The sequence below is a fragment of the Aspergillus alliaceus genome (genome assembly GCF_009176365.1).
Source record: "Aspergillus alliaceus strain CBS 536.65 unplaced genomic scaffold BDW43scaffold_6, whole genome shotgun sequence".
In the NCBI taxonomy this organism is placed as follows: Eukaryota; Fungi; Ascomycota; class Eurotiomycetes; order Eurotiales; family Aspergillaceae; genus Aspergillus; species Aspergillus alliaceus.
This window is the reverse complement of record NW_022474689.1, coordinates 13,434-37,935: the sequence shown is the minus strand read 5'-3', so window position 1 is coordinate 37,935 and position 24,502 is coordinate 13,434. Positions and strand designations below refer to the sequence as shown.

General features: G+C 47.8%; 8 protein-coding genes across 8 annotated transcripts; 2 read left to right on the top strand and 6 right to left on the bottom strand.

Annotated features, from left to right (window-relative positions):
- Positions 1-883: 883 nt before the first annotated feature.
- Positions 884-2,866, top strand: BDW43DRAFT_307381 (alkyl/aryl-sulfatase; the record flags this gene model as incomplete). Its single annotated transcript, XM_032046238.1, has 1 exon — positions 884-2,866. One exon carries the CDS (start codon positions 884-886, stop codon positions 2,864-2,866), a length of 1,983 nt encoding a protein of 660 aa, XP_031903931.1.
- A 474-nt stretch (positions 2,867-3,340) lies between these two features.
- Positions 3,341-5,324, bottom strand: BDW43DRAFT_307380 (amino acid permease; the record flags this gene model as incomplete). The annotated part of the gene is made up of 8 exons (XM_032046237.1): positions 3,341-3,735; positions 3,791-4,162; positions 4,222-4,316; positions 4,367-4,546; positions 4,599-4,756; positions 4,803-4,929; positions 4,989-5,100; positions 5,165-5,324. 8 exons carry the CDS (start codon positions 5,322-5,324, stop codon positions 3,341-3,343), a joined length of 1,599 nt encoding a protein of 532 aa, XP_031903930.1.
- Positions 5,325-7,592: 2,268 nt separating this feature from the next.
- BDW43DRAFT_307379 (uncharacterized protein) lies at positions 7,593-8,278 on the top strand (the record flags this gene model as incomplete). Its single annotated transcript, XM_032046236.1, has 2 exons — positions 7,593-7,799; positions 7,886-8,278. 2 exons carry the CDS (start codon positions 7,593-7,595, stop codon positions 8,276-8,278), a joined length of 600 nt encoding a protein of 199 aa, XP_031903929.1.
- Positions 8,279-9,116: 838 nt separating this feature from the next.
- BDW43DRAFT_307378 (cutinase family protein) lies at positions 9,117-9,916 on the bottom strand (the record flags this gene model as incomplete). The annotated part of the gene is made up of 3 exons (XM_032046235.1): positions 9,117-9,387; positions 9,462-9,679; positions 9,728-9,916. 3 exons carry the CDS (start codon positions 9,914-9,916, stop codon positions 9,117-9,119), a joined length of 678 nt encoding a protein of 225 aa, XP_031903928.1.
- Positions 9,917-13,455: 3,539 nt separating this feature from the next.
- Positions 13,456-15,117, bottom strand: BDW43DRAFT_307377 (CFEM domain-containing protein; the record flags this gene model as incomplete). The annotated part of the gene is made up of 6 exons (XM_032046234.1): positions 13,456-13,891; positions 13,947-14,319; positions 14,387-14,467; positions 14,530-14,826; positions 14,886-15,021; positions 15,079-15,117. 6 exons carry the CDS (start codon positions 15,115-15,117, stop codon positions 13,456-13,458), a joined length of 1,362 nt encoding a protein of 453 aa, XP_031903927.1.
- A 3,245-nt stretch (positions 15,118-18,362) lies between these two features.
- BDW43DRAFT_264606 (uncharacterized protein) lies at positions 18,363-18,961 on the bottom strand. Its single transcript, XM_032040683.1, has 2 exons — positions 18,511-18,961; positions 18,363-18,453 (listed from the first exon to the last, which is right to left on the bottom strand). The coding sequence occupies exons 1-2, from the start codon at positions 18,902-18,904 to the stop codon at positions 18,443-18,445; spliced, it is 405 nt and encodes a 134-aa protein (XP_031903926.1). The 5' UTR covers positions 18,905-18,961; the 3' UTR covers positions 18,363-18,442.
- A 680-nt stretch (positions 18,962-19,641) lies between these two features.
- Positions 19,642-21,677, bottom strand: BDW43DRAFT_297501 (fungal specific transcription factor domain-containing protein; the record flags this gene model as incomplete). Its single annotated transcript, XM_032044397.1, has 4 exons — positions 19,642-19,725; positions 19,776-21,308; positions 21,348-21,380; positions 21,441-21,677. The coding sequence occupies 4 exons, from the start codon at positions 21,675-21,677 to the stop codon at positions 19,642-19,644; spliced, it is 1,887 nt and encodes a 628-aa protein (XP_031903925.1).
- Positions 21,678-21,985: 308 nt separating this feature from the next.
- BDW43DRAFT_264600 (putative nuclear envelope protein Brr6) lies at positions 21,986-24,080 on the bottom strand. The gene is made up of 3 exons (XM_032040682.1): positions 23,910-24,080; positions 22,957-23,846; positions 21,986-22,903 (listed from the first exon to the last, which is right to left on the bottom strand). The coding sequence occupies exons 1-3, from the start codon at positions 24,022-24,024 to the stop codon at positions 22,544-22,546; spliced, it is 1,365 nt and encodes a 454-aa protein (XP_031903924.1). The 5' UTR covers positions 24,025-24,080; the 3' UTR covers positions 21,986-22,543.
- Positions 24,081-24,502: the final 422 nt, after the last annotated feature.

Here is a 24,502-nt window from a genome sequence, read left to right as displayed (position 1 = left end):
TAGTCTAGATTTGATTTTATACTACACGTAACTCTCGTAATTCTCTAGGAGATCACCCAGGTCGCTTGCTGCATTGTGAAGCATCTACCCCTCATCGGGGACCATGAATGGCAGCCCGACTGCGAGCAAAGGTCAATAAACTACTGCGACGAAGACAAACGCGAGTGACCCATTAGGCAAGCGAGCCGAGACCTCAGCACCTAGTTCTAGACGGGCGAGGATGTATCCGAGGTCATATGTGGGCTGGGCCAACTGCATAGATCGTCTTTATTATCCATAGATCAAGCTGGAAGCACAAACAACCATTTGCGAACCCAACTGTCTAGTGTCTTTTAATTTTCAGAAATTGATATACGTCCTTGCGAGCACCTTGGTGTCTCTCTTCGACTCCCTGATGGGATGTATAAAGAAGTAGTATCCCGGCAGGCATCATGCTTTATCTCTTGCTTCTTCTTCTGTGTGTCTCATCCATGGGTAACTTACTTAAATGAATAATCCTTACAGTGACCTTGCCTAGCTCGACATGTTCGTCCGACTAGTCATATGAGTTGGCTTGTGCCTCCATTCTCAGCTGTTAATTCCGACCCTAGTCGGCAGCCGAGGATAACGTTGGTGGCTATGACGATAGATGCACGTTACTGCGGCGACATAGTATCACCTTGAATCGCCATGAAAGACAATTACCTTCTTTCCCCTCAGCTGAGCCATTAGAAGATGATCGTATGGTGCGGGGTTCAAGTTCGGGGTCCATTGGACACCATATGCTACCATCCGGCATAAATACTGCGCCAATTCCCAAACTCTAGCTGAACAGATCATCACTTCCTCCAAATCCTCTACACACATTACAAAACCTGTTTCCCACTCAGCCTCAGTTATCACCATGGGCTCAATCCCTGAAAGTGAAAATGACTGGATCAATGCCTCTCGCTTTAAGATTATGTCTATCCCCAACGAGAGGATCATGTCCAGGCCATCAAAGACCGGAGAACCTCGCGTTGTGTGGGATTACTGTGCCCATGACTTCCTTGCAGATTATGATGAGCCTCCTACGGACGTGGCCAATGCCTCGCTGTGGAGGCAGTCAAGGCTATGCTATGAGGGTGGACTTTTCCAAGTCATTTCCAGCCCGGCAGGTGCCATCTACCAAGTCCGTACATACGATGTGTCGAATATGACAATCGTTGAGATCGGGTCTAGTGGTGAGGTTATTGTTATTGACCCCTTGACTTCTGTTGAAACTGCAAAGGCAGCCTTTGAGATGTACGCAAATTACAAGAAGGAATACAACCCAGATAAGAACATCAAAGTGAAGGCCCTAATCTACACTCACTCGCACGCAGATCATTTCGGAGGAGCAGAGGCCATTATGCCCTACGCGGCCAGCAAGGATATACCAATCTATGCCCCGGAGGGATTCCTTGAGCACGCCGTCAGCGAGAATGTCTACGCCGGCAACGCTATGACTCGCCGGTCGGTCTATATGTACGGCGAATCCCTGGATATCGCTCCTAATGGCCATATTGGAGTCGGACTAGGTCTGGCCGTGTCCCAGGGAACAAGTTCGCTTGTTGCGCCTACCCACTACATCAAGAACAATGGCAAGCTAGAGCCCGAGATTGAGGGCATGGAGCTCATCTGCCAATTGACCCCCGGCACAGAAGCGCCCTCCGAGATGAATTTTTACTTCCCGTCTCTGAACGCGCTTTGCATGGCTGAGAATGCAACACACACCCTTCACAATCTCCAGACGTTGCGCGGAGCACCGGTCCGTGATGCCCGTCTCTGGTCGCGCTATCTGGATGAGGCCATTGCCTTGTTCGGTGAGAAAGCCGAGGTGGTCTTCTCCAGTCATCACTGGCCAACTTGGGAAACCTATGACGAGCAGGGGAATCCCGAGAAGAAAATTATCTCACTTCTGTCGAGACAGCGCGATTGCTACGCATACCTCCACAACGAAACCCTGCGTCGCCTGAATAATGGAATGACGCCGGTGGAAATTGCAGAGGTGTTTGAGCTGCCTCCCTCCCTCCGCGATGTCTGGGACCTTAAGGGATACTACGGGTCCGTGAGCCACAACGTCAAGGCCATTTATGACAAGTACATGGGGTGGTTCGATGGTAACCCAGCGAACCTTTGGAAACATCCCCCGAAGGCTGAAGCGGCGAGATACGTTCAATGCATGGGTGGATATGACAAAGTGGTGGATCTCGCTCAAGGTTACATTGATAACGAGAACGACCTGCGTTTTGCAGCTACTCTTCTCAACCATGCTGTCTTTTCTGACCCGAATCCTGAAAAGGCGAGAGTGGCCCTGGCCCACGTTTACCGGAAGCTTGGCCACGGCGCAGAAAACGGAACTTGGCGAAATATCTATCTTACCGGTGCGAAGGAGCTGGTGGGTGATGTTCAGCCTGGCATCAACCTCATGGCTCCCGAGGCGTGGTATGCGTTCAGTTTGGATGAGCTGGTTGACACCATGGCCATCCGAGTTGAGGGGCCAAAGGCTTGGGGCAAAGCCTTTACCATCAACCTGATGGTCCAATATCCCGCCAATGACGGAAAGGTGACCGACCCAGAGTTCAAGGGCTATCACGTCAGGTTGAGCAATGGTGCTCTGACGGGCCATGTCATCAAGTACCAGGGACCTGGGACTTCATCAGCTCCTGCAGCAGATTTGACGCTTTACGTGACACATCAGGAACTCGTGCAGCTTTTCAATGGTGAGCGTTCCACTATAGAGGGGCTCAACTATGCTGGTGACGCGGGGGTTTGGGATATCCTGCTATCACTGCTTACCATCCCAAATACGGGATTCAATATTGTCAAGCCCCTTGCCGATACTGATGAGCCTATGGCAGGATGATAGGTACAGCGAATGAGCTAGAGTCGGCCAATTATGTTAGGATATGTGAATGGAACTTTTCTATTAGCACTGAAGTACCATCCCAAATTGGAAACTGGTCGTTACGTTTTCAATACTGTTAGGCATAAAAATGGACCGCCCCTGACACCGCCTTTACTGGATCTTCTTCCTATCTGCATTCTCATCATTTTACTTATGACAACGAAGTCAAGTTTTCAAGCTTAGGCAAATACAACCAGTTTTCTTTAGGAATCATCGCTTTCATTAAGGGAAGTGATACGGTAGCAGTGTGAGGTTTAATTTAGCGACTACCAAGAGACCCGATCTCAATACTATGGAACACTCCAGCGTAGGATCTCTATCCATAATTTCTGCTTGAAATCTACTCCCGGGGTTTACAAGTTTTTAACCCCGATATATCAGTACTATGCCATGGCAGACATGAATTCATTTCTATCGGAAATAAAACAGCATTCAACCAACAATTATATCCTTCAATGTAGACTTCCAGCTTTTCGATTTGGCCGTCTCATCAATAACGGTCACCCTCCTCCCTGTCCAGATGTCCATCTCCTCAAGCTTGACGATCGTCGTCTTATGCCAGATTTTGTACCCCACAACCAGCATGACAAACACCGGAAGTAGGATATAGTTGATAACAAAGTCGTCGACGCTGAATGGATTCAAGAAAGCTGTGTACCCCTGGAAGAAAATAAGGAAGATCGTTGCACCTAGGGCAAAATACGTTCCGTACGGATAGAGTGCCGCACGGAATGGCAGTCGAGATGGATCGTCACCTTGTACGACCATGGCCTTGCGGAAACGGATGTGTGCGATGCAAATGACAGCCCAAACCACGAAGGTTGCCACTGTTTCGGATTAGTGTGTATTAGGGGATTTAAGGGGGGTTGGAGTTTCACTCACCCCCAGCCAGGGTGATCAACGCTGAATAGATACGGCCCGCGCCCGAGGAGAGAGTCAAGAACACGATGCATGTGAAGATATTGGAGAAAATAAGAGCCGCCCAGGGAACACCGCGCGAATTGGTGCGGCCTATAAAACGCGGAGCCTTGCCGTTGCGAGCCATGAAGAGCATCGTTCGTGATGCGACATACAGTGATCCGTTTCCGGCGGAGATGACGCTGATTACGATCAAGGCGTTGATCAGATGCGCGGCTGGGAGGATGCCCGCATCGCTGAGGGCGATTGTCAAGGGAGAGCTTGCTGCGGTGGAGCTGGCGCTGAGGAGCTTTGGGTGGTTGTATGGGAGTAGGATTCCCAGGAAGAAGAAGGTTCCTGCTGCTTGTCAGTGCCTCTCGTTCATGCCGTATGGTAACGATTTGAGCGAGGGTTACCGATGTAGAAGATCAGAATACGGTAAAACACCTGCTTGATAGCAACCGGTACAGCCTTTTGCGGGTTTGCTGACTCTCCTGCAGTCACACCGACCCTGCGATTGTTAGAACTCGTCTACCTGCCATGGAGAGGGTAGGACCCTACATCTCTGTGCCCGCATAGAGTGTACCAGCAACGACAAATGTCCTCGCGACACCGTTGATGGAATCGGCAAATGCGCCTGGGTCATGGTAGTATTTGAACCCAATAGGGCCAGGCCCGATACCGCCCGTGCTAATACAGATGGCTAAAATGAAGAAAGCAAGCAGTGCCAGCACTTTGATTCTGTTGATAGCGTGTCAGCAAGGCAACTGGGCCAACGAAGCGAGACACATACAATGATAGCCAAAACTCCATCTCGCCATAAGCGAGGACACCGAGGTTGGATAACCCCAAGAAAAGGACCCAAAAGATAATGATCCAGCCCCATTGAGGTACCGCATCCGTCCAGTAGCCGATAACAAGTGAAATCGCATTATATTCGCTCGCCAGAATCTGTGCGGTCAGCATATATCTTAGCGAAGGGGTGTGGCAGGCTTACTGTCACCCATAAATACCAGTACGCCCATCCCAGTCCGAAAGCCAGCGAGTCGTCGACAAATCGTTGCGCGTATTCGGTAAAAGATCCTGACACGGGGATGGCCGTTGCTAATTCCCCCAGCGATTGCCTATTCTCTCTATTAGCGACCAGCCGACGACGCGAACGATATATCCACAATAGACTTACATAACAAAATAGACGATAATCCCGACAAGCGAGAAACTGATCAAGCATCCGGCCGGGCCACCCTTATTCAGTGCATTTCCCGAACCGACCAACAATCCCGGGCCGATAATACCTATAGTACTGTGTTTAGAGAAGTGATATAATATACCCACAAATAAAGACAAAAATGGTCTTACCGCCAATTGCGATCATTTGCAGATGCCGCGACTTCAAGCTTCTTTTCAAGGGAGCTGCGAGGGGGTCAACAGCCCCGACTTCCTCGCGGGGAGCCTCCTCGTCCACACTGGACCCTGTCTGATACTTGATAGTATCATCTTTCCCGAATTTGGTAGCCATTGGCTATCAAGTCGCACACCTAAATTCGTGGTTGTAGCTGATCCGACAAGTTAATTATATAACCATGGAAGAAAGAAGATTCTTAAACTTCTTCAAATGGCAAATATTTTGTAACTACGCAACCCCAGATGGCGCAAGGGTCTGGTGTGTGTAGATCGGGTCTGATAGAGCCCGTTCATTTGCTGACGATGTCGTGATACGCACACATCCTTGCGGAACCGTCCACTCCCCGTCCCAAAAGGTAACCTTCCTAAAACTGCTAGAACAATGTGTCCCGCATAGGGAATTGCGAGGACTTCGTATTGAAAATTAATTTAAGTAATTGAATACTACAGCACTACTCCAAGTCGAAGCTCCCCCGCTGCAAGTACTTTAGCTTCGGGGCTATCACGCCGCCGCGAACATCAGAGGCTAATTGGACCTAGAACTCTTCGAATGCCAAGCGGATGTCGACAGACAAGCCATGTGTGACATTCTTAACCTAGATTTCACTACATTGCCCTATATACATACGTCCAATGGATGGGGCTGTTCATGCCCGGTCTGAAAGACTGGGTCATTCAGTGACGGAATCCGTGTCAATATAGGCCACGGGGCAAGGGCGATTTTTTTTGTTCTCGCAAGGTAACAAAAAGATGTCAAGGCTTCATCTCGGTCTACTGAAATAGGAAAATATTCACGAGTTGTTGTTAGCTGATTCTAAACGATGAAGATGAGCGTTGAATTCTCTGCATCTGGTGGAGTCGCTCGCACGTGCCTTCCGCTTTAGGAAGGCTGTGGCCTTAAGGCAGCAATATTCTAAGGCTCTATTGGCAGATAATGTATGGCTATCAAGCGAGAGGAGTCAGTACATGAAATAGCGGCTCGGCATCACGAACATATGTTGGAGAATGGTTACATGGTATCATAACTAGCTTGAGAAGGGCGCAACTAAACCTACATATCGGCTACAGTGGCCACTGACTCACTGGTCAACAGGAGATATCACAAATGACAGAGAAAACCAAGTGAGTTGTGGTGGAGAAGGGGACTCATCAAACAAATGCTACGATGCTATATGCAATATATCACCTCGCGCAACCCTTTTTAAGGGCTTTGAACCTGGCCTATAACTGGATGTGCACGATAACAGCCAGAACCTCGGCAATGTATACCAGAGGACCCTCTATGGTTATATGCATACTAGTCGATCTTCAGATATAGTCGTTATTCCATTAGAGGACAGTCATATATATGGGTGTTCAAGGCTGATATGCAGGAAGCGATCAAGAAAGTAACAACCTTTTCCAGGAGCCCGCAGTATAGTTTCAATAGATTAAACCATGCACATCACCCGAGACACTCTCCTCGCTCTTCTATAGGCTGGGGAACAGAAAGTAAAAAGGTACTACACTAATAGCCCTGGATGAACATGGATTACAGTTGCAAGTGGTGAGGATGTCTTTGCTTAGCTCCATGCAAGGTGAGATGTCCAACCCCTCTCGGCTTTCCGTTCTAAGTTCAAATATGGAGTTTCTACCTTACCTCTAGGCTCGTTTTCATCTTAGCTTCCGAAAGCTATATTAATCCATATAGTGTCTGACATAAGAAAAGCTCAAAACAACTTACCAAGAGCCCCAGCAGACATGGTTTATCGTTCTAAACCTCCCCCTCCCCCTCCTCGCCCATTTCCCTCCGAACGCTAGAATCATTCCCCCCGGGCAAGCGAATGAGAAGTAACAACTTACGTCAGGGAAATTATTTATTGCCCCCGAAGAGACAAATAATCATCATTTTCATCCACCTGTCACGGTAGTCGGCTTGAATCCTGCGAACAAGGCATGGTCCAAGTCTCCAGTAAGCTTCGTGTTTAACATAATACAATGACAACGATTCGGCTCTAATGATTATTTTTCCCTCTTGATTTGCACCTCTTACGCATAGTGTCTTGATAAATATGTACGCAAATATATTCAAACTATCTAAAATTTCGCCGATGCGCATGATCAAGGCCACAACAACGACCGTGCATTTGGCAATGAGACGTGACTAAAACTATCCATCTACAAGCATGAGTCTTCCAGTGACCACAGGCTTAAGGAGGGGGTGTAGCTAGCGTGGGTAAGCCACACGAATAGCATAGGATCAAGAGCATTTGCTTAGGTAGGAGACGGAAGCTTCGTGGGGAGCTCTTGGGAAACAGTAATTCATGCAAAGTGTACTATACAAGCTTCTGTTCCTTGATATATCCGCCGGATGCCTTATTGGTCACCCCATCCCAGGTTCCTCATGGCAGCATGCCAAGAAAGCGGTAGTCACCGGGCGCCCGTCTTCCTCCGTTCGTATACGAGTGACTCCGATCCGCCGCATCCTGACCCTGCCGGGATTAAGGTGTGGCAGGCTGCACGCGCTGCATTGGCCGCACTAGGGTACTTTGCACCTATGAAGGTTGGCAAGGTAAAGCTCGTGGACGGCGGGCTGCTAGCCAACAATCAGGTAGGATGGTAGTACTCCATCCTATAGACGTCTTGACTATCTTCCTACCCTGATTTGCGATTTAACGTTCATGGCTCTGAACCAAGGGCCTGTCCGAGTACGGCCTACAGCGAAAAGCCGATTGCGTCCTGAGCATTGGGACTGGGATGGCGCCCAGCGTAGCAGTATCCCAGCCCGGACTTACCTTTAATGATGCGATGAGAGGCTTTGCTGCCCTCGCTACGAACACTGAAAGCACCCAACTCCCGTTTTGCGGGCTTATAAATGCCTTCGCTCCTCGCCTAGGCACAGAGAAGTATTGGCGATTGAAAGTTGCTAAAGAGGCCACTGAGGAAAGTGAATGGATGAGAATTTGGAACAACATTCGGGGACGTAGCTCTGAATTGACCTTAAATGACTTTGCTGATCCATGGGCACTCGATGATGTAAAAGCTATCAAGGAGTTAGAGAAGTGGACAGAAGAATACGTCAGGGCTTGATTGCAGAATGCAGCAAGGCCATTGCCAGGAATTTGAAGGCCTGATCAGCGGTATACAAGATAGGAGAACCAGTTACTCCCCGCGTCAGATCATTAGCAGATTTTGAGTCCTGTGAGGATATTGCTACTTGTATTTAGAAGTAGGATAGTACGAGGTCAACCAGATCAAGAATTCCAGATGCCCGTTCCTCAGCTCAACTACATACACTGCCCTGTGGATGAAAGGGACCTTTCGCATGCCTTGGCCCTGGACGGAGACTAGAAGCAACCCCAACCACATTATTGTAAACGTTGCCTTATAGTGCCACATCCGTCTCTACTACTAAACTGCTCAGCGGGCATAAAAAGTAGTCAAAGATATCTATTGTGCATGTGTTGCTTGGCCTCCTCCTAGCGCACTAATAATTCGTGACTAAATCCTTCAAAAACCCTCTAGCCACGGGTCCAGGCACCACGTTTCTGTAATCGGTGCGGTTGTCTCACTACCCACATGATGGGAACATATTCAGCTCACTCTCCTATATGACTCACTGAGCCCTACGGTACTCTGCCGACCAATTTCGTACCTCGCGCACTTACCGACTTGGTATCTGCAGAGTGAATTTCCTGTTCGCCTATACTAAGACGCGGATTGCCTAAAGCTTCCTATATAGTATACTGAGCACGAAACAAGGCTTAACAGGGCCACTAGCAAGGAATAAGAACTATTACTTTACAAGAATTCCCTCTTTAATACCATATCTCACACAGGTACACAGTACACGAGAAAGAAAGTGACCAGCACACACTATTCGATCAACCGTGTCCCATCTAGCTTATCTATTGCCAAGCTCGGTAGACTAAGCCAACTGAACCTTGGAGGCAAGGAAAGACGCAGCGTCCGGCGCATTGATGGTATACGTCAGATGGGCAGCGGTGACAATAAGCGTGCCATCGCAGACAAGGTCGCCCATCGCACAGAAGACCTTGACATTGTCCTTGGGGTAGTTGGGGATTTGGCCCTTGTCCTGGAGGTTACGGGTGAACCCGAAGAAAACAACACCCTTAACCTTATCCTTGACGTCGAAGGAAAGCTGCTGGACCGCATTGTCGATGACAGCACTGCCTTGACTAAGGATTAAGATTTTCATCAGTAAGTGTTTGGGCATTATAGTCTACAGCGTAAGGATAGGAGATAGTCATACCTGTATCCACCAGCCACGATCTTGGTATTGGGACACTTAGTGCTGGCTTGCTCGAAGAGCGACTTCGCCGTCGAGATGGCACCAGGGTCAGTGTTCTGGGGAAGAGCGTTCTGCATCAACCCTCCGGTATACATGCCGCCCACGCCCTGGCAGGCGACCTTGTCGGCACCGAGCTTACTCTTCAACGCCGAGCAGAGAGGGGGTCCAATGACCGTGCCCTGTCTATGTCAGTGGTATATAGGTAACATATCGACACGTCAACGAACCATGTTGCCCATTTCCGTAGAGCCTCGGGCGAAGATCAGTGTTACATCTTTGCATGCACCGGTGCCGAGATCATTAGCGGTCATGCCGAACTGTCTGGTTTCCAGGGACTGGCTGTCAGGCTCAGCGATGGGGCTAGCTGCTGCCAGAGTAGCCAGGGCGGAGATGAGGAGAGACGGCAAAGCCACCATCTTGTTCAGTTGGATAGGTGTTGTAATATGGTACGTAGGGGTATTAAAGAGGAGCCTGTGGAAGATATCCTGGAGAATCAATGATGGACTCAAGGACCAATGCTCCTATATATATACACCCTATACCATTTCTCTATTCGAGACCCATCATCCTAGCAAACCTCCGATGTTTACCCTGCATCCACCGGTGGCCTTCAACCCCAAAGTTGAGTTTATTTGCTGCGCCATGGGTTGAGGGTATTACTATTATCCTAACTCTGGTTTTTTTAAGAAAAAATCCTATGGTCGACAAAGCCCGGCCCTGTTTCAAAGTGGAAACCCTGTCAGGTATCCTAGCAATCTAACGGCACTATTGCGAGACGGTCATATCCCGATTCCCACTAGAAAATCCATAGTCTTAAGGTCTCAAGGTCTCCGACGAACCCCTGATTCCCCCATCTGACGTCCAATCGGCATTTTGCGCTTGGGCAAAATTCATCGGTCTTGGGGATCCAAAGCAATAGCTAAAGCGATCGAACCGGAGTTCCATCCCATTTTGGGTTGGGTCCACTTGAACCTATTATTGGGGTTGAACGGTCAAAGTTTATCCATGCCATGTGGGATGTCTTCAGATCAATCTCATTCCTACAAAGGTCCCGTAGATGATCTCGGGCTAGTCACACTCAATATGGAATGTAGGGATGACCCTGACGCTCTTTACATGAAGCCGCCGTATTGCACATCTGTGTCTAAAATATCCATGATAATCCCCTTTCGTGCCTCAGACCTCTCGACGCTAGAAAGGAAAACGGGAACCAAACCCTAGTGGGTCCCGGAGGATTCACCTCTATGTCCAAGGACCAAACTATGTAGGTTAGGGCTAGCGCTAAAACAAGCTGGCCTTTGCTGGACCGATTCGTCCGTTTCACATTTGCAGGTATGATTCGTGCAAAGTCGGGTATTATCCATGGGTGAGGGATCTGATACGGAATTTGCCTAGTTCTCGGCATGTCATCGGAGAAATCTATGGCTTTTTGATGCCAAGGGTGGTTTTGGGGCCGTCGTACTTCGATCGTTGAATACGAGGGCCTAAGACATCAGTTGGTTACGTTTGCCTGCCCTTTTGTTTGGCTTGTGATCTGTGCTTTGGAGAGAAATTCAAAGAGTAGGTCAACCGGAAGATAGGGCTGGTAGAGATCATGATTCGTGAAGTTCGAGACCCTCGGTACATTTTCAACTACCACTTGTAAGAAGGCATTGTTGCCTTTTGTGTCTGTCATTCCATGCCGTGTCTCTATGCGAGACATGATCCTCTAATCTTTACTCATGTCAGAGGCCGGCAGTGCCTAGCTTACTACAGGCCTCCATTAACTCTCATGGGGCTGCTTGCGATCTATCTCAAACAACAACATAATGATGTGCCGAGGATAAACCTTGAAACCTAGTTCAGAGTGAGATCGTCGTATAACAAAGCCCTAGATTTCCAGAATATTCAATGCTCATGCGTATGCTTGTGTCCATTCTCAGGGATCATGATTAAGTCTACAAATTCTATATCTTTTATTTTCTTTTCGTGTATTTTTTCTTTTCAAAAAAAAAAATAAAAAATAAAAAAATTCAAATGCATCAATTTATGGGGAATAATTACGGATGGAGAGGATATGGAGAGTGATTCCGCGAAAGCGATATTTTCCATTAGATACCAAACACCTACCAAAGAACAAGCATATTAATAAAAAAAATTTAGGAAATTCAAATTCTACATCAAGTTTCACTTGGACAAAAGTCGAATCTTTTTTGTCCGGGAATCTAATTCCCAAATAGAGCTAGGAAACCCTCCGTATTCATCGCTCATGCGTATACAATCAGGGTTATCATGAGTCACTTCTGCAACTCCCAAGCGAGATGCCCATTCCTGTCTCCATTCTACAACGAGCAGAAAGATATGGATTAGTGACCTCCCTAGAAACACTGCTTCCACTTCCTCCGTTTGTAATGGATCTATGAAATGACTCGGTGTGCCTGCTTCTCGGAACAGATGGAATTTAACTGGGTTCCCAAGGTACATTAACACAGGTTCGTTATCATACATTTCTAGTTCGAGAAATTGCGGTGGAATTACCTTTCCAGTGAACTCCAACTCTTTGGGATATAAGGTCCGCCCTTATATGGGGCACTCACAATGGGAGTTCGGGTGTCATCTTCTGTATTGATGAATATTCCATAGTGACCACTATCTTCCCTGGATAACGTTTCGGTGACTCCCAGCTGCGGCCATAATGGTGATCGCTGCACCTTTGTAAAATCATTTCCATGAGCATGACCTGCTGCTTCCCAGCCGTGTCGGCCTGGTTGATGGAGTATCTATCTATCCAGAGAAACCGATGTCCGAGAGCTTTTGTTACATCTATAGCATTGTGTACGACCTGTGGAAGACTGGGAGGTTGTAGTTGTTCGGCCTGTATTGATGAACCAGATGGCTCTCCAACAGCAGTAATTGAACGACCTCAGATATAGCTTAGTGCCACCCATTTCGACGAGTGCGACCTCACTATTTCGGGAGATTGGCAATCGATCAGTTTCATATTCGGGATTTCATACCTTTCCGAAGTGCAATTTTTATGATCTCGTGTCCAGTCGGCATTGTTGCAATGCAATATCAAACTTCGAACATCCTCTGAGAAGGGTTATACATCCGGGGAGCAACATGCATTTGAAAGGAGTTCCCGTACTTCAGGTCGCACGTAAGGGGTTTAGGGTCTCGAGAATTAGATGCCAAGCACCTCGTCTCTAGACTTTTCTGGATCAATAGTGAAATGCCACTATTGCCATCTTTACCGGCCCACAACTCCACGGGTTGTACTCGATCATTAGTCCTGCTAGCATCATTTGCTACTGAGTAGAACACCCGGCAGGAACTGTGGAGCTCTTGCTAGTCTAGCCAACCTTGACGATAAGAAGGCCCTGTCTTCCAAGTATATCCTGTTGTCGGCCAGAGGAACGTGGAACGCTTTGCCGAAATCTGCCGACAGGCATCACAGATAGCATCGACTCCTCCAGCTTCGCACGTAAGGACATAGCGAGTCCGGAGCGTAGGTCGCATGCTAAATAGCTGGAATAGCCTAGCTTTGAACTATGGTGCGACTAGTTATTTTAAGTATTAGATGGAATTGAGTGCGTGTTCCTAGTTAGGAGGAGGTTGGAAAGGGTGCCGGGACCAGACATCTTATATTGTGACACGTCAGAAAAGCGGACAATCATAAATAAATGCCAACGTATAAACTTGAGGATAGAGGAAAGGCGAGGATTGATGCGCTGGAGTTGAATTATATCTGTAAAGGGCTTGTATTGTGTATTATATCAATCATTAATTGAATACGACGGACAATTACTTCCACAAATTAGTTCACACGAGACGGGAAAAGGGAAGTCTGCGTCTTACTTCAACAGGTTCAATTTGAGTCGCCACAAATAGATACTAACTAGATTAAATATGGAAGCCCGTGAAGTAATCGTACCCAGAGATAAAACCCAACCATAAGTGTCAAATGGCCGTAACTTTACTTTAGCCCATAGGCAGACTCTGGGTCGGCGTGGTGAGCGTCAATACATGGCGAGACGTCCGGGTGAGCAGGAGACGACGGAGTGTATTCGATATCCTGATCCTGTGTCCAAGCACGGCCCATAATCGCCAGGTCCGACAGGTTCATCGACGAATGGTAAATTTTGTTCTTTGCTTGTTGACTTGACCCCGGTGGAGAGCTTGTCTCCGAAAGCCTCTGCGCGAAAGCGACAGGAGCGGGCTCGGTTGTTGGAAATGCATTACGCTTGGTCTCGACAACAGATTTGTACAACGCCGGCGCAGCTGCGCAGATATGAGCCATCCCTGTCTCGGCGCAGCTGAGGACGTAAACAGGAACTTGAGAGTAAGTGGGGTCATTATACGTTCCCACACTGGAGAGCGTGCCCAGGCGTGCCGTGGCGATCGCAATGACACTGTTTCTAGTTCAACGAATGACTCCAGGACCGTATTGGGAAGAAACGGACGTACATTACACCAATGCCAAATATACTGCAGAGTGCCATCTTCTTTTTGCTGGGGACATGCAGTGTCCGGAGCACGGGCAGGGGGAGAATGAATATCATTATTTCCGTTGCGATATTGACGGCAGCATTGGCGTACGCGATATTGGATATACTCAAACAATGTGCATTTTTGATGTCGAAGTCCCAGACGGCATGAATCGGGTTGCATTGCCAAATGGCCATTGGCATAAGGACCAGAAAAGACAAAGTTAAGATGCCCATGGAGATGTAAACCATCACCTTGAAAGTGCGGTGCGGAAAGATACGGAGATAAAGAAAGAGGATAGACAACTTAATGAAAAAGATCGTACAAGGCCATAATATCATACAAAGATACCCTGAGCAACACCCGGTTAGCTTTGCAAGGAAAATGGGAAAATACATAAGACTGCTGGCTGGACTTACACCAGAAAATCAGGTGCGATATTTGCGAGGATGACCTGACGTCGATGTCATAGAGATGGTATCCAAAGCCATTATCGGAGCCTTTTCAATAGAGTTAGGACGTTAGACAGGCCAAGGGTCAGTCGGCCACGAGTGGCACTTACAGAGGTTCGCAAAAACGGTTAAAGGTATTGCAAATCCCTTCAATAATGAGCCGCCAGGGTCAGTCTTAAGCTCGTGCCAAAGAACCTGGGAACTGGTACCAAGGAGCAAACTTACACCCGCAATGATGTGCATGCAGTCATCCCACCACAGTCCGTGGATGATCCATAACCTAGATATAACCCGCAAGAATAACATCGTGAAAGTCACAACTGGCGTTGCAATTGCAAACCCCACGACGAGCTGGTGGTGGTTATTCCGGGGTAGGCTGCATTGTACCGCCTCGAGTTTGACCAGCTCTGGATGTAGAAGGTCAGTGTGACATCGGACGGTCTTGAAAAGAATGGTGTCTGCCTACCAAGTGACTCGAGCATAGTACAGTTCGTAACCATGCAGCGTGACAGAAGTTTAAGGAGGCCTTCATTCGCGCATTGGCAAGCAATGTCATTGAGTGTGCAGGACACTTCCGGGACAGTCTTCTGCAGACATTGCAACTACAACACTGGGTTAATCATCGGCAGATGTCATGGTCGCTAAGGTTATATCCCTACTGCACATGGGGATAGCTCTCCGGTCAGACCACGATCCATAACTATTTGCGCACTGACCAAGCTGCCACCGGCTAATGTATAGAAAGGCAACGGCCTGTCTCATACGACCATTCGTCATTTCGATCAATATCACCCGGTGGAAAAGGACAAAAGGGTATACATGATATTATATATGTTTTTTATGTGGGGAGTCTCTCTGGACAGATAGTTCACTGGTGATCATAAAAAAGAAAAATTGTCCATGGTGACAAAGTTTCCGGCGATCGAACCCATGGACCTTTTACGCTTCGCATAACCGGTGGTCCTTAGATGAGTTGAACTTTAAACACACCCGTTCGCACCGAGGGACAAATGGAAAATTAATTAAAAGACTCATAGTCACTTAAGCTTCATGGGTGAAACTCTCCCTCGAAGCTCCAAAATCGAGGCCAATATACTAAACCTTGAACTACCCTCCACGGCCAGTGGCAACCACAATCAGTCACTTTGAGTGGGGGGTTCCAATTACTCTTGAAAAGGTGTTACTGGGTGAACACAAGCAGTCTATGAACCAACCATGAATTTCATCTTTATATCTAAGCAAACCGCGGTTCTCTGAAGCGGCAGTATATCCCGCAATACGAAGACATAATCTGGGGCAATAATCCGTGAACGTATACCACACCTTCTAGGAGGAACCACGTGGCCACAGGGCGATAAATAAGGACCACAAGCAATGTATGTATGCAAAGGACAGAGTCTATCTAGGCCGGGTCAATATCGTAGCTGGGAAGAGTGAATACCATCTATATACGTACCGTAATGCTAAGTCGTATATGGAAAACACCGCACGAAAGGCCCAAGCGTACTCACGGGATAGGATTTCGAGTTTTTGCTTCTCTCACTTTTGTCATATCTTTACCCCAGAGTTATACCTATGGGTCGTTCTGCGATAACTTCCTCTTCACGATACGTGTTTTGTCGAAATAATCCTCATATTCTCCAAGGAGGCTCGAATTTTGCCGAAGTTCTTCTGCAGTCGATATATTATGTCCTTTTGTGTGTGATACGCTTTCCTCTATTATCAGACTGCCATGAAATCTGTGACCGGGATCGAAATCGAACGGTGACCCCCTGCGAGCTGGATCTTCATCGCCGACTGATTGTGTATGACACTTGCTACTTGTGTCGATTGGGTTGTCTAATTTAGACATAATAGCTAACTAGCCATGAATCAAACAAAATGTGTGAATTCTGGTCCTGGTGTCGTAGTTACGGTCTCTTTCAAAGACTTGAGGGTCGTGGAAGCTTTTGTACCTTTTCGAAATCGACATGGCCATGCCAATATGGGACCCAGAATTTTGGGTTAAACGTTGTTCAACGACGAACTTTTTTCCTTGACACTTACCTTAAAATTCCAGCTCAATCCCGTCATCCCTTAATTTATCGAGGCCAAGATGACCGGCAAGGTGATGGGCCCTTTTGAGCCACACGCTACTGGGTTCGCACAAGGTACAAAAGTCTAAAGGGCAGTCCTTCACCAAGATAAGCGTAAGGTTTCCCACATGAGACGAGAAAATGCAAATGTGATATCCATGGCTTCAAATCCTGACGCTTCCTGGTTTATTGCTCACTTTTTTAACTTTGTCGAACCCTGCGTGTTGACAAAAATTGTCCCATTCGGCTGTATGATCTGCCCCACCCTTGAAACTCATATTATTTATGCAATGGAAATGTATACAATGGTCATCCGATGGACTCCCTGTGGATGTTAAAGGCGATCCCGTTGTCTGCATGCATAGTATAACGCTGAGCTCGAGTCAGATCATCCGGCAGATAAGATATCAATTCTTCTGCCTCTCAATTGCAATCAAGTCACCCGTTAATCCTAACGGACAGTATATGTGCATGGAATGCCATTACCCTAAATGGACCACATACCAGACATACTTAGAGTTAGTGATCTACCCACTTGTCTCTCTATAGAGTTTCCGATCTGCAGGGAAAAAAGAAAGAAGAAGAAAAGAAACAAACCCCTCCAACCTCCAGCCACAGTGGTGTATCTTATCTCTGGGTGCTCGACTTGACTTTCTCGGGGAAGGTCCAGAACATTGAACGGACACAGGACTGGCTCCATATCCCGCCCCCGTCCCACCAATCCCAATATTATTTCCCAGCTGAAAAAGCTGCCATTGGCGTGGCTACTTTTAAAATCTTTCGAGAACCCAAGAGAAGGTTATTCGTTGCATCATGGACCTTAACGGCTGCCTCGCTATTGGATTATTCCGTAGGGATGCAGCCCATATGGTTCGGCCGAAGGTCAGCCTTTTTCTAGACTGTTTGTTATACTTAGCTCCGCCTTTAAACTTCACAGTTTCATTAGACATTATTTGCCTTGAAAGTCGAACGTGCGCGGACAATCATAGCCGCTCATTCCTGCTTTTGTGGAGCAATGTGCTCCACAGTAGATGTATGCGTAACATCGAGGTCTTAGAAAGAAAAAGATGGCCGTCGCCACCTTCTCCGGGGGTTCCAGGAAGTTGCATCTATTCCGTTCCCTTTTGTTTTTCTTTTTTTTTTTTCGGTTAATTAGACAACCAATCTGTTCTGCGTGTATGAAGCTAAAATAGCCCTCAAATTCATTTCCGTCACGTAAAGAGGGCGTTGACTACTCGAGAACAGTAGTGACTATATTCTTGCGAAGGTTGAGCTCGGTCTTAGAATTGTATAGTGAAGAAAGAGGTCTACGGCTTTGTCGGTACATGATCTGCCTCCCCATCTTTGGGCGTGAAACTCAGGGAACCTTGGAACTACAAAGCTACAAAGTCTCGGTTCAAACAGACGAAGACGGTCCGCTTGCACGCTTCTGGATTTGGCTGTGGTCGGCCAGAGGCTATGGAATAATGTTTGAAAGTCCTAGATTCTGTTCCACCAGATAAATTACGTTGGGTTGACAAATGCAAAAAGCGGGCCGACCACTAGAATCTCGTCCATGAATCCTTCCATTTCGCTTCCAAGGTACTCACACACGCCCCTTCATCCATGGTAAACGGGTCCGGATATTGTGCACTGTCAGAATACTTGCTGATCTTTCAAGATCCGCTAATAGTGGAAAACATTATGAGGGCATTGAGGTAGGCCTGTGTCTGCAGAAAGTATAGTCTCCATATGTGTACGCGGGGTACATATCAAAGGACTTGAAGTGTTCGTCCGAAAATCGTAAGCATAAACCCCGGGATAAAGATGATACCGCAAACAATTCTCTGATATTAAATCTTCTCAGATTCGGTGATCCTATGTCGCCTTTACACACGCAATATGTATATTATATGGTCCAAAGCCCTACCCGGCAAGCCCAAGCAGTCCCTGGAGAAACTTCGAGACTCTAGACGCGAGCTAAAGGTTTTGTCAACTGGGAACCTCTCATTTACTAAGCTGAACGGTGAAACCCACTGGTGTAGCACCCCCTATCAGCGTTGCGGTCTCGTTGACGAAGCGTGGTGTCAGCAGCGCATCGCCATTCTGGAAGACACAAAGCCATCAGGTTGAGTAATTCACACGTGGACAGTTTTCGACGCAGGCAACCCAGACTCCACAGTAACACCAAGGAAAGAGAGGAAGAGCATAAATGACTGTGGTGCAAAATGCTCTCACAACAAGAAGAAGGTAAGTGACTAGAGAGGAAAGACCGGGAATGGTTGCGAGAATATCCAGGTCGATTCCGTTTGTGGCGGTTCCTCAAACGAGACTTCTCTGTTGCATGCCTCCCTATCCTCTCCTCATCACACAGGCAGCACCATTTTCTGCACAACGTCCTTCTAGTCCCTTCATTCATGAGCGAGATCATCAGAATAGCATGGTAAATGGCGTGTGCAGCATTATTAGATGGTTCAGCTTGATTTATGAATGAAAAACCCTACTGTTCCGCAAAAAAATATCTAACGTGAAGTGCATTATCGATAGGTAGTATAACATGCTTCTGATATCGTCCATTTTGTTTTAAATAATCGAGCCCTCGGGCAATGAGACCTCCCCGATCTACCGGGAATAATGCATTAATACCAGCATCTAACGCTCGATGAGCTTGTGATCTTCGGAGTTTGCAATATACTGCACGGCATGTGTTGCTCTTGTTCCTGTGAGCCATCGTGGAGATTTCAGATCTGGGTATAGATAGGCATTATTATACAAAGGTTTCAAGGGTATGGAGAAGCTATGTACATGTGTAAGCAAGGAAACACTTGCCAAATAGACGGTTTTACAAAAAATATATTGTGAAGCTGGTTCATTATCTCAAGCAACCGTGGGAGAACGGTACTTGGATAGGGTCATTAAACCGGCCCCGCCGTCTCACCGTACCTCGTATCGTACCTTCAGAGCGTGAGCCGTACACGCTATCTCATGAAACACTAAAATGATGCTCTTCCACAAATGGAATCCCGTCAGGTAGGAGAACCATAGTCGTGGAGGGGGGCAATCATAGCTCCTGCACAACATCTGAGGGAGTACAAGATACGAGGATGTGAATCAGTCATGAGGCCTCATTGCTTTGGGCAAATAGGTAAAGAGGTCAGTTCTAAATTATTAAAGCAACGGCACCATGGGAATTTCGTCGAACACCCAGTTCATGGGCTCCGCAGTGCTTTGATTCAGTAGGACATTAGTCATCTAAGATCGTGGTGAGCTATGATCACATGTCGATTTAAATCATCACATACCATTTGGTCCCAGTCGTCCAGCGATTCTGGGGTTATGTTTAGGCCGGTTTGGTCAAGTCCGGCTACCATGCCCTCTGTCTGACCTGCCATGTCTTCGAGAATACGCAAGCATCTTGCTTCAACATCTTCTGCGGTCCTAACCAATATCCCGGACAGCTGTTCGTTCGTATAGCCTCGTCTGAGTCCGTCAATTTTTACCGCAATAAGATTTATGAGCAAGAAGCCTTTTATGTTGGTCTCTCCGGCTTCAATAGATCGAAAGACCCATTCTTTGGCATCCTCTATAACTGAAAGCAGATCTGCCCGTAAAGGGACGGGGCCTAGGCTTTCTTCCTCTTGTAACTGGGCGCTCAGTTCGGACGCAATGACAAAACTAGCCTGCATGGCAACGGTACGAAAGAATCCAGTTCCACAGATTGCGAGTCTCTCAAAATCATTGCGACCTGTCGCAGACGCATCGTGGCTCGCCATGATGGACGAAGATGGGTGTACTCCACACCAAATTCTGAGCGATGTCTCAACGACTACCTTGCGGGAAAATGCGTAGGCCGTTTCCTGCGGCGCCATAGCAAAGAACGGGACGTGAAGAGACAAGAGATAGCGGAGCATAAGACAATCCACCATGCACATTGCGCACTGATTGAATACAAATCCCGTGCCCGCACTGTGTCTCTGAACGGTCCGACATAGGGTTTTGTACGACATCCTGAACTCCGCATCCAGTTGCAGCGTTTTTTCATATGTACTCCTCGAGCCGATATCATTCAAGAATTTGGTGATTGCAAGACGGAGTGGAAAGGTTTTACGGAGAGCTATCACGACGGACACTTGAGTCAGCACGTTTTCTGGCTTTGGCATGGGGGCGTCGGCCATGAGCTGGTCGTCATCGTAATTCTCGGGAGGTGCAGTGTCAAAGTCATCCATGGAAATGAATGGAGGCGCACCCGACGCTATACTCGAATGCACAGCTATTTCTAGGATAGTATTCCACAGGCGCCGGCGCATCTCGACGACAAATATTGTCGTCCTCTTCGATAGATGGACCGCTGGGTCTCTATGAAGACCCCAATACACAGCAGTTCTAAGCAGCGTCCCTGCTGATGTCCAGATCGTGTCGCCACCCACATTTACGAGTTCGCGAGCAATCAAAAGGAGGATATTGTTCTGCAAAAACGGAATGCTCCGACGGGACTTAAAGACCGGCTCTGAAAGCCAAGTCTGCGCCTCATAGATCCATCGGATGGCGGACGCTCGTAGGGAGAACTTTTCATCGTAAGTAACAGCCCCAATGGCAAGCACTAACTTGACCTGGACCATAAACGCCACATCGGGCGCCGTATCCGATACCCAGAGTGCGTCATAGTCCCTCCGAAAGGTGGGGATATGGAGCACACGGTAAACGGTTTCGAATGTCCTAAGGTAACAGTCAACGAGTTCATCGGTCACATCCTTTGAAGGTAAAGGACCTGTTGGTGGTGTGGGCCACGGAGGTGTCCGCCGCGACTTGATAACTCTTGCTACAGCTTTGCAACTCTGTATATTACTAACAGCGCCCGATGTATCGTCACGCACATGGGGCTCAATCATCTGAAAGACGTCTCGACACTAAGAAATGTTCAGCCTGGTACTCTTCCGTGGAGCATAGAAGATAGTCCAATAACGTACTATACCAATCACACCATTTATCCAATGACTTTGACCAAACATGCGGGACTTGTGTATGACACTGCGAGTGATGACCTGGGTTTCCCCGAATAAGCGACTATCAACATCGCCCAAAGTTTCGCCCGCATGTGGATGAGTTGCCCCTAAATCCTGAGTCTGGGCCTGAACAGAGGAATGGATAGGCATCTGATTTGCTCTAGACAGCTGCTCTTCGAGGTCTCTGATTCTGCTCTTCATGGCGTCCACTTCCCAAGTAGAGGTTTGACTCCCAGGAGTTGTTGCATTGGTTGAGGTACTCACTCTGGGTTCAGACGTATGACTTGTGCCTGGGGGTCTGTTTACATAGGAAGTTGTGCCAGTTGCCGTTGAGAAGGTGTTCCCTCGGGTCTCCAGTGTAATTGTTTGGCCATGATTAACTTGCGGCCGCGGTTCGTCAGATGGGCGAGTTTCGTAAATACAGGCCGCATTTCTTGACCGAACACAATTGACACAGGGACTCTTCCGATCACATCGAATCTTCCGTTTCCTGCACAGAGTGCACGAGCTGCATGTCTCCGCTGTCAGCGCGATACCAGGACATGGGCCGGATTTAAGGGACCTACACAGCTGGTCGGCGCCGCCGCCGTTCAGGCTCAGTCATAACTAGTCCTTATGACCGGGATAATTTCGGTGCAAAACTAGCAACCCGGCACACGGTTTACAGCGTATCTCCGATAGATCTCCTTGTCATCCTGTCGGAGGAAAATAAGAAATGAGAATAAGTCTCCGCGGTTTATTTAGAGTCAGCATTCGCGCTTTTGGTCTATTCCGCCCGCCATTTCCCGCCCTCCGATAACCGGCAACCTGCTTATCTTTGCTCCTACAAGAACTCCAAAAGGAACATATGTGATCGAGTGTGAATGCCATCGGTAAACAGATATGCGAATTATTACCAAAAAAAATGTCTTTACACACAGGGTGAGGAGGCAAGGCTAGCACTGAATATGCCATCATACAGTAACTTATAAAATCAAGAGCGAACAATTCTTTTGCCCAAACACCGATCTCAAATATACAATAAACGCCGGAATCCACCCGCTAATGCAATGTTATACACACTTTTATCACCTCATGTTCTGTAGCAATTTCCGATCTCTCTTCGTAGGACTGGGAGTGCGCAAGCGGTTTTCCCGGTTGCGGCTCCGTTCACCCACAAAGTCCCGAGTAGGCGATTCTTCCAGCAACAAGGGTGCTTCTTGCTTATGATTAAGATTCGGGACATGCTCTTGGTAATCACAACCAACGGGGCGCTGGTATGACGGCTGGGATGGTGGCAGCGAAGGATGATGTTGTCCAGACGGTTGCCGAGAAAAGCTGGGAGCGGGAGGGTGAGTATACTCGTGTTGATTGTAACGGTTTCTGAAGGAACGGAAAGACCAGTTGCTGACCACAGTCACTGTCGAGATGGTCACGAGGAAGAACATCTTTGAAGCGTTAGTTGCTGAAAGTTGCCTATACGGGGAGGGAGGAAACATACAATCGCTTTCCAGCTTATTGGGTCGATGAAGCTATTGATAATGTCCGCCATGGTATGCGCCGATACCTTGACCCGTCCAACCTTGGCTGGGTCTCGGTTCATGCAGCGTTCCCAATTTTCACAGACCGTCTCCAGGGCCGGAAGTCGATCCCCGCCACCGCACTTGTTATCCACGTAGCTCTTCGCACAGGCCGCCATCTCCGCTAGGATCTTATCGGACACCTCCTCCGCTGCATGCTCAAATTCTGCCCGAATCGCTGACACAAAACCAAACACCACATACACGGCCAGTGAGAACAGGGACAGGTTCACGACCAACTGAGCCCACCAAGACAGGATACTCGGAACGTTGGGGTGTGCCTCAAGTAAAGCGAAGAAATCCGAAAATGATGACAACCGCGATGTTGGTTTATTCCCCTCTTGTCCCTGGTTCTGATTCTGCTTGTGACCGGATACGTGCTCACTGTCGCTCTCATCATCGCTCTCCCTCCGGAACTGTACATCTAACGCCTTATCCCTGCGTCGTCTTTTCTGTACCCGCCGAACCAGTGCATTCGAGTAATGATTCAGGCGAGGAATCTCGCCCCGTCCGGGACTCGGCGCAAATCGTCCATACATGTTAAAAAGTGAATTTCGATGGCCAGATTTCATCGCCGGCTCCGGCGTATCCTCATTGTCCGCGTTCTCGGGCGATGACATATTTTCCGGGCCGGAGGAGAAGTCCACATCGAATTTGCGCGGGGTCATGAATGCAGACTGGCCAAAGGCGGATTTCGGGGGTCCAGGAGGGTTTTGCGCCCGCGGCTGGGAGAAGAGGAAGGGCTGTGAATTGGGTTCGCGCAAGGCTGGTGTCTGTTGCTTTCCGGGGGAATCAAAGATACTGTGGGGTCCTGTGTCAAAAGGAGATTGTATTAGCAATGGTTATAATCAGCGTAGTGCATGAAGGAACGCACGTTTCTTCTGGTTGTCATGCTGCATGCTCAGCTGGTAGAAGGGCGAGGTCACGTCTCCTGGCGCCCTCGTCTGCCATTCAAAGTCCATCGGACTTTCAGCTGATCGTTTATCCATCTTGGACGATGGAACAGAAAATGTCAAGAACAAAAGTGGGAGAGAGGGAAATGACAGGAACGGTAGAGAAAGATTTGGGAAAGCTGCCTTGATGCCATTCGATCGGCGAATTTTGGACCATTCCCGATCGGTGATGGTAAACAACGTTAGTCAGATCCATGTCACGCCCCTAGCAACGGCATGTACCTCAGCATGTAAGATCTCTTGTTTTCTATCTTTTGTATTTTATTTTTTTTATTCTTTCAGCCCCGATCTCGACAAAGTATATGAAACTATTAAGTAATAAATATTAAAAAGGTAGCGGTGAACCAAGTGAAGAGAGAGGCACCTGTTAACTAGTGATGCAGGGGGAATGTATATCTATCAGCCTCACATATGACTCAAAATGAGAAATACCGGGGTATGATACGTCTCTTCCCTTCACAACAATAGTCTTCTCTTTCCTTCTACATAGGTAGCTTATTATAGCCTCATGGTC

Excerpts from the sequence above, each read along its gene's own strand:
- BDW43DRAFT_264606 (XM_032040683.1), bottom strand. The coding sequence starts at position 18,904 with ATGATCTCGCTCATGAATGAAGGGACTAGAAGGACGTTGTGCAGAAAA.
- BDW43DRAFT_264600 (XM_032040682.1), bottom strand. The coding sequence starts at position 24,024 with ATGGATAAACGATCAGCTGAAAGTCCGATGGACTTTGAATGGCAGACG. Across the intron at positions 23,847-23,909 it reads GCATGACAACCAGAAGAAAC|GACCCCACAGTATCTTTGAT; the intron begins GTGCGTTCCTTC and ends CTTTTGACACAG. Across the intron at positions 22,904-22,956 it reads CAATAAGCTGGAAAGCGATT|ATGTTCTTCCTCGTGACCAT; the intron begins GTATGTTTCCTC and ends AACGCTTCAAAG.